The 8,125-nt window shown below is 39.6% G+C and overlaps 1 protein-coding gene across 1 annotated transcript in view; it reads right to left on the minus strand.

The window, feature by feature from the left end:
* Positions 1-4,382: 4,382 nt before the first annotated feature.
* FMR1NB (FMR1 neighbor) overlaps positions 4,383-8,125 on the minus strand; it is a 39,014-nt gene continuing 35,271 nt past the window's right edge. Inside the window, exons 5-6 of the mRNA XM_039256033.1 lie at positions 6,189-6,326; positions 4,383-4,524 (exon numbers count right to left, since the gene is read on the minus strand). Coding sequence (XP_039111964.1) covers positions 6,203-6,326 — 124 coding nt within the window. The 3' untranslated portion in view covers positions 4,383-4,524; positions 6,189-6,202. The remainder of the gene's footprint in view (positions 4,525-6,188; positions 6,327-8,125) is intronic.

Consider the following 8,125-nt stretch of genomic DNA (forward strand, 5'->3'; position numbering starts at 1 on the left):
CATTCTTGGTTTAAAGTCTCAAGGTCTGTGGGGTTGGGGAGAAAGTGAATCACCTCTGGTTTTAAAGCAGTCACCCTAATCAGTTTAAGTTTAGGCTCTGCATCAGAGGTACTTCTGAAGCTAGTGTCTTTTCATTTGGAACAGATACAGTAATGGCTTGAGGGAAATGAATCTGTGACTATTAAAGTCTGCAGGCTAGTGACATGCTTATGATCTACCAATCTATCTCTTGCAGGACTTGGTCATCCATGATTTAGTAGTGTATTAGGCACTGGCATTGGAGATAGCACTCTGAACAACCTTATTTCCTTCCTACTCTTGTGAGGATCCTTTTGGCTTTTAATCTTTAATAATAACAACCCTCAATTGTTTCAACTTTTCGTCTCTGGCTCAGCATTAATTCTGCATATCTAGTTGTTTGACTGCCACTCTAAGCTCACATTCTTTCCCCTCACATTACCACTTAATGGTAATCTCTGTCAGTGTCCCCTGTAACCCAGTTTCTAATCTCTTATAGAATAGTTGCAGATGTTCCTATCTATTGCTTTCAAAGCACTGCATCAGACTATGTTTACATTCAGATTGCCACTGCTTTTGCTAAAATTTCAATCTTATAAAGTATTTGTTTCCTTATGAGTTGTTTTATTTTATTTTTTAAGTGTTTTATTTACTTCTGAGAGATAGAGAGACAGTATGATCAGGGGAGGGTCAGAGAGAGAGGGATATACAGAATCCGAAGCAGGTTCCAGGCTCTGAGCTAGCTGTTAGCACAGAGCCCGATGCAGGGGCTCAAACCCACAAACCATGAGATCATGACCTGAGCCGAAGTCAGATGCCCAACCGACAGCCACCCAGGTGCCCCAGAGTTGTTTTATTACTTATTTCTACCCAGAGAATTTCTCTGGTTGGTCTTTTTTGTTCAGTTTTCCCTGAATGTGGCTCTTAAAATTTAGAACAGCAGTATTGCATTCTTGAGGAATAGCTTTAAAAACAACCGCTTGTTTACTAAACTCTAGTGATCATTTGTTGTACAGTTTAGCTTGGCTTTTTTTTTTTTTTTTCCTAAAACTCCATTTGCCTCGGAAGCACCCATAATCATAGCAAAAGTGCAGAATACCACAAAAATACCTTATTTCCAATCCAATCATCCAATAGGTATTTTATTTCTTGAGCACCTACTATGTGCCAGACACTGTCCTAGGCACTTGAGATGTATCCCTGAACAGAACACACACAACTCCCTGCCCTAGGAGAGCTTATATTCTGGCAGGGGAAAGCAAATAATAAACGAGAAGCATAATAAATAACTAAATTATACGGTATGTTCACAGAAACAAAAGAGGAAAAACTGGGGATCAGAAGGACAAGTTGAAACTTCTCCCACACCTCCAGCATTTACATTCAATGTAATTTCCCCTATCTTGAAAATGTTCTCCTATCCTAAACTTCCAATCAATTACTATACCACTGCTTCTCTGATTCCCTTCACGGCCAAATTTCTTCAACAAGCTGTCCATACTTTCACTTTCTCACTTCCCAGTCACTATGCAACTCAACTTCTAGTTTCTGCTCCTACCTCATCACTGAAACTGCTATTGCCAAAGTCACCAATGACTACTGTGTTGCCAAATCCAGTGGAAATGAATCAGAATTTTGATATTGTTAATCATTCCCTCTTCTTTGAAACATGCCAGCCTCTTGGAATTCATTATACTGCTCTGTAAGGGAGCAAAATTTGCCACCCCAAAATGTGTCTCTTTGGCATGTGGATTATTTTAGGCTGATTATTTTTAAGAGAAGGCTCAAGAAGTTGTGGGTTGTTTTTGTTTGTTTGTTTTGTTTTGGCCTTTCTGCTAACTGCCTAAAAGAATTTAGATAGAGGACCTGTTCCAGAAAGGGAGTTATTTATTACCATAGATAACTACAGTATAATATGAATTAGGTGGGACAGCCAGGGAGGATCCTAGCAAAGTCTGTTTGTTGAAATTTCTCTCTGTATCCCATTGTATTTGTATGGTCCAGCAAACATTTGTTTACCAAACATTTACTCTTTTTCATCTACCTGTGAATTATCTTCTTCCCTTTGAATCCCAGACCCCTACACCATTTCTCCTTAGCTCCGAATGGCATATAAGCCTCAATTGTCTGACTGCCTGTAGGCCTCAAATTCTTTATGGAACCTCTATATGCACATAATTAAATTTTATTTTCTCCTGTTAATTTGTCTCATGTCAATTTAACTCTTAGACCAGCCAAAGGAATTTTGAAAGGTATAGAAAAACTTTTCCTTCCCAACAGCGCTCTCTTGCTTATCTTCATACTTCTCAGTCTCCACTAACAGCTATGCCATTTCTGATCATCCTTTAAATGCTTGTGTTCCTCTGGATTTTATTCCAGTCCCTTCTTTTTTTTCTTATTCTTCCTGGTTGAAATCACTAGGACTTCAATTATTTTCTATATATTGATGATTCCTAACCTTTTATATCTAACCAGACCTTTCCCCTGAGCTCCAGACCCATATATTTATATATAACTGCCTACTAGTCATCTGTACCTTGATGGTCCATAGGCCCTTCAAACAGCCTATTCCAAAAGGACTCATCTTCCCCTGCCAAACCTGCCGTTCCTCTCACTGTCTCAACTCACTGATAGAACCACTATCTTTCTAGCTGTTTCATCATTTAGAAATCTGAAATTCTGGAGCGCCTGGGTGGCTCATTCGGTTGAGTGTCCGACTTCTGCTCAGGTCATGATCTTGCAGTTCATGGGTTCAAGCACCGCATCTGAGCTATCAGCACAGAGCCTGGAGCTTGCTTTAGATTCTGTATCTCCCTCCTCTCTGCCCCTCCCCCACTCTCTCTGTCTCTCTCTCTCAAAAATAAATAAACATTAAAAGAAAATTTAAAAAATGAAACCTGAAATTTATACTCTCCTTTCAACCCCCTCATTTCTTCCCCCACACAAACTAATAACCAAGTCCTATTAGTGCTACATGCCAAACAGCCTTATCTAGGACGCCATATTTTGTCATCCATATTAATACAACAGCCTCCTAACTGATACTCTTGACCCCAGTGCTGCTTACTTCCAATTCTCCACACAATAGTCAGAGTGAGCGCTAAGGATATAGATCTAACCATACCATTCTTTTGCTTAAAATCCTTCATTGGTTCCCTTCTGTCTACAAGATGAAACCCATGTTTTTAACATGGGTTGTTAAGTTCTTCTAATCTAACATCTAAGTTGAAGTTGTTGCCATCCTGAACTATTTGCAGTATTCCAAATACTCCATGTGCTTGGGCCTTCATACCTGAAACCTCCTACCACACACCTATTGGTCCCTCTTACCTTTCATTTTGTGTCTCTTCCTGAGGTCTGGGCTAAGAGCCCCTGCTAAATACTCCCATAGAACTTGAAACTCCTCCTATCATAGGCTTGTCATTACTTCTTTACCTGGCTTCCTCTCTAGCTGGACTGTGAGCTCCATGATGGAAGGGCCAACTCTATCTTGCTCATGATTATTTCCCCAGCACAAAGAAAGTGCATGGCTTATGGCAGGGGCTTAACTGATGCTTGTTGAATGAATAAGCAACAAGCCCAGTTAAACGTGAGCCCCACACATTTCAAAAGAGGAAACTGAATCATAAAAAAAGAATTTTTTTTCCAGGGTACTTGGGTGGCTCAGTTGGTTAAGGATTCAACTGAATTCAGGTCATGATCTAAGGATTCATGAGTTTGAGACCTACATGGGGCTCACTGCTGTCAGCCTGTCAGTGAAGAGCCCACTTCAGACCCTCGACCCTCTGTCCGGCCCCCCTCTCTCTGCCCCTTCCCCACTCGTGCTTTCTCTCTCTCAAAAAAAATTTTTTTTTAAAAAGGATAACCTTTAAAAAATCAATTAATTTATGCCACAGAACACTATTGTTTTTTTTTTTAAACATAAGCTAACAACAGTGTTCAGCTCTTGGTAGTGGGATTATGTGACTTTTCCTCTTTATTCTACAGAATCTTATTTACCAAATTTTCTATAATGCATGTGTCTTTTATTGTGGAAAAATGTTATAAATTATAAAATAAAAAGAAGAACCCTACAAAATATCATTACTTCTTTCCTTCAAAATAAACAGAGTATCATGTACAGTGAAATATGATCACTAGGTTTTCCCCCCACTTTGCTAGAAGGTGAATAACAACATGAAATATCTGCCTTATTTAACACCAACAGAGGTATATGTTGATAACATAACCCAAGTTGCAAAAATCACATCCCTATATGAGACCTGAAATGCCACCAGTGCTTTTCATGTTTCTTTTTAAATTACGTGGAAACTATTTTTAATAAGAAGAGTTCAGATCCTGGTTTGATGCACAAAAACAGAACTTTCAACTTTATTTTATATTTGGAAGTAAACATGACAAAAATAAGAACAAATTTTTGTCCTAAAATGCTCCAATAGGTTTGGATGACTGGGACAGTCTCTTCTGCTCTGAATGGTTTGTATTCTTCTCAGTGGGAAAATAATGCTACAGGAGAAAAGTAAAGTAGAGTTAAACAACTTGAAAGGACTAGTATACATACATCACATTCTGTTAGAACAGGAAGTAACTGCAACAGAGTTCTCAAACTATTCAGTGTTATGTTTAACTTATGTATTTTCAGTTTGCCAGTATACTAGCTTCTGTTACTATGAGGTGTAAAGACAAAATACACCGTGGCAAATACAATGACAATTTCTGAATAACTAAGTGAAGTTCCATGCCCCCAGTAAATGGCACACAGAGATTGTTAGTCTACTTATGTCATATATGTGTGTCTGTATGTGCATATATATGCACATGCATGTACTATATTAAACATATACAAAGCAATAATATAATCATATATGTATATGATTATTAGATATACTTATGTATTACCTTGCATAAATCATTACATATATAAGGATTTTGTTTCTTCTGATATAAGTCACATTTCCTATTCATCTAGTCCAAACTTCTCATTTTGCAGCTTGGTGAACTGAAGCCCAGGAAAGCTAAGGGAATTGCCCAAGCTCCCATGATACAAAATGGCAAAATTGAGAGTAAAACCAGAGTCTCCTGACACTAGATCAATAGCCTATTATTCCACTCCTCTCCATATCTGTAACTGCATTATAATTTTCAAAGCATCTTCACATACATTATATTGTTTAAGCTACACAAAAAATTTCAGCTGATGGTATCAAGTTGCTGATAGGTTAACTTACTTGCCCATGAAAATGTCATTAGCTAATGGCCTGAGTCTCCTGAACCCCAGTCCAATATTTTATTCCCCAAAGTATACTTCTTAACAACCATTTTATTTATTTTTTAACATAGTTTATCAAATTGATTTCCATATAACACCCAGTGCTCGTCCCAAAAAGTGCCCTCCTCCATGCCCATCACCCATTTTTCCCTCTCCCTCACCCCCCATCAACCCTCAGTTTGCTTTCAGTATTTAATAGTCTCTTATGGTTTCGTTCCCTCCCTCTCAGTAACTGGTTTTTTCCCTCCCCATCCCCCATGATCTTCTGTTAAGTTTCTCCTGATCCACATATGAGTAAAAACATATTCTCACCAACCATTTTATTCTTAGGTAGCTATTCATAACTATTTCAGGAGGTGGAAACACAGGCCAAGGCTAGGGGATCTGTAAGCCTGAGGGCCAAGTAGTTCCTGGCATATAATTCTGGGATCCCCTCTCTCAATCACTTATAATACTGAATTATTTAAGTTTGAGAAACAGGTAGCTGAAACTAACAACTAGAATCGAGGATTCGATCGCAGATCTGTCAGATTCCTGAACCTCCTTCCCCTGGATATGTACCATGGTCAATACATATGGGGAACTATAGCCACTATTATTTAGCAACGGTATCTTTCATGGAGCCTCAGAGTCAATGCAGGAAGATTTCATTGATTTCTTCTGAAGGGGTGACCTACGTATACCAAATACTGTTGTACCCAATCAACTTGGCACATTTCTTGCCCATATTCCTAGCATCCAAATATCCCTAGTGATAATACGGTTTCAGAAGCTGATACCTCTGTGGTCCAAACATTTGGAGGGTAAAAAAAAAAAAAAAAATACACATCAATCAAACTGAGATGGTGGTAACAAGAATCAAATATTACATACTTCAATTTTATATCCTACTGCCAATTACCTTTGTTCCACCACCTAATCTTTCCTATCTTCTGCTGCTGTCCCTAATACCTCAGCATTCTTCTTTCGCTTCTTTCTTTGTTTCTTCAAACCCTTTATAATTCTGTTGACTCTCCTTCGTAAAGGATTGGCCCATTTGCTGTAAAATTAGAAGTTCAAAGTGAAACCTTATTTCTCAACACTGACAGAACAATAACAATGGTGGGTTATAAAAGAAAATAATGATGGGGTACAAGGAAAAGGCTAGTTACCTACATAACTCTTTTTACACATTCCCACCTGACTATTTTTAACAAATAGGATAGAAAACATGTACCTGGCTCACTCATATTTATCATTGTAACCGTTACTATTACTCTGTATAGTGTCATTTTGATCCTCCACAACAGGAATGCTGTCCTACTTCCCTCTGCTAGCATCAATGTTACTCACCCTTCAAGATCCAGCTTATATGATATTTGCCTAGGTAGCCTTCCCTTTATTCCTAGCCTATAGGGATTCTCCCCTCCTATGAACTTCAAAACTAAATAGTAATAGTTCATATTATATTATCTTCTACAATTTTACAAGTTTGCACTTTCACTCATTATTGCGATCATTTGGAATTCAATCTTGTACTTCATTAAATTTGTGTGAACAGTCAGGGCTGGGGATGCCAGAGAGCCTATCACAGGCTAAGAACTTGGCCAGGTGCTTAACATACTTGATCTCATTTAACCCTCACAACAATCCTATAAGATGTATATTGTGTTTCCTGTTCTCCAAACAATTAGGCTGGGGCTTAGAAAAGTAAAATAACTCACCCAAGGACACACATAAGACAGTAAATGGAGATGCTAGCATTTGAACTAAGGTCTGTTTGACTCTAAAATGCAGACTCTTTCCATTAGACCACACTGAAGCATTAGCAGATAATGACTTACAACAACAAGTGTGATAGACTTCCCATGTCCCAAGACCTGTGTATAAGCACTTCATGTGCATAATCTTATTTAATCTTCATGATGACCTGATGTGGTATTTTCATTTTTCAGGTGGGGAAACTGAGGCACTGAGAAGGAAAGTAACTTGCCTTACATCACCAGACTACTCATTGTGGTGCCAGGATTTAAATCCAAACCTGCCTAAATCTAAAAAGCAATCTCTCACTCACTATGCAAACCTGTCCCTTTCCCCAGTCAGAGCTTGGAAATAACTTCAGGCTAGAGCTTTACCTTGTAACTTTATATACCTCAGAGAACCTGGTACCCAATGAGGGTTCAGGAAATGTTAGTGGATATTTATGTTTATAAGAGCTTTCACTTTCTTTTTTTTAAGACTTTATTTTTAAGTAATTTCTACGCCCAATGTGAGGCATGAACTTAAAACTGCATGATCAAGAGATGCATGCTCTATTGACTGAGCCAGCCAGGTGTCCCAAGAGCTTTCACTTTCTAAAGACCTAAGCACAGGAGAGAGGGCAAGATGGCGGAGAAGTAAGGAGCTCCGTACTTGCACTCGCGCCCATACATCACACAGAAAAGATCTGAAGACATTGGAAACCTTACAAAACCTGAGAGATTGGGAGAAAAAAGACACAGAATCCACTGAGAGAGCCTTCTAACCGGACTCCGGCTTAGAACACCCTGCGGGCAAGCCCCCGCCCATGCGCGCCAGCCCGACCCAGAGAAGGAAGCAGCGATTCTGACTCTGCTCCCAGAGCTCGGCAGGGAGCCTGGAATTGCCTGAGGGGGTTGCCTGGGAAGCTGTGTCTAAGGCAACTTCAGCAGGGCGCGCGGACGGGGATTTGGAGACTGGAACTGCCCTGGGTTGAAGAGTGCAACCAACTTCGGCTGCGCCCCTGGTACGGGGAGTTTACACCCCCAAAAGAGTGAGGAGCAGCGCTTGCTTCGAGAAGGGACTGGAGCACCGTCACTCTCCTCCCCACAACCGCCGAGG

Source organism: Hyaena hyaena, unplaced genomic scaffold (assembly GCF_003009895.1).
Source record: "Hyaena hyaena isolate Hyena2069 unplaced genomic scaffold, ASM300989v1 scaffold_555, whole genome shotgun sequence".
Lineage (NCBI taxonomy): Eukaryota > Metazoa > Chordata > Mammalia > Carnivora > Hyaenidae > Hyaena > Hyaena hyaena.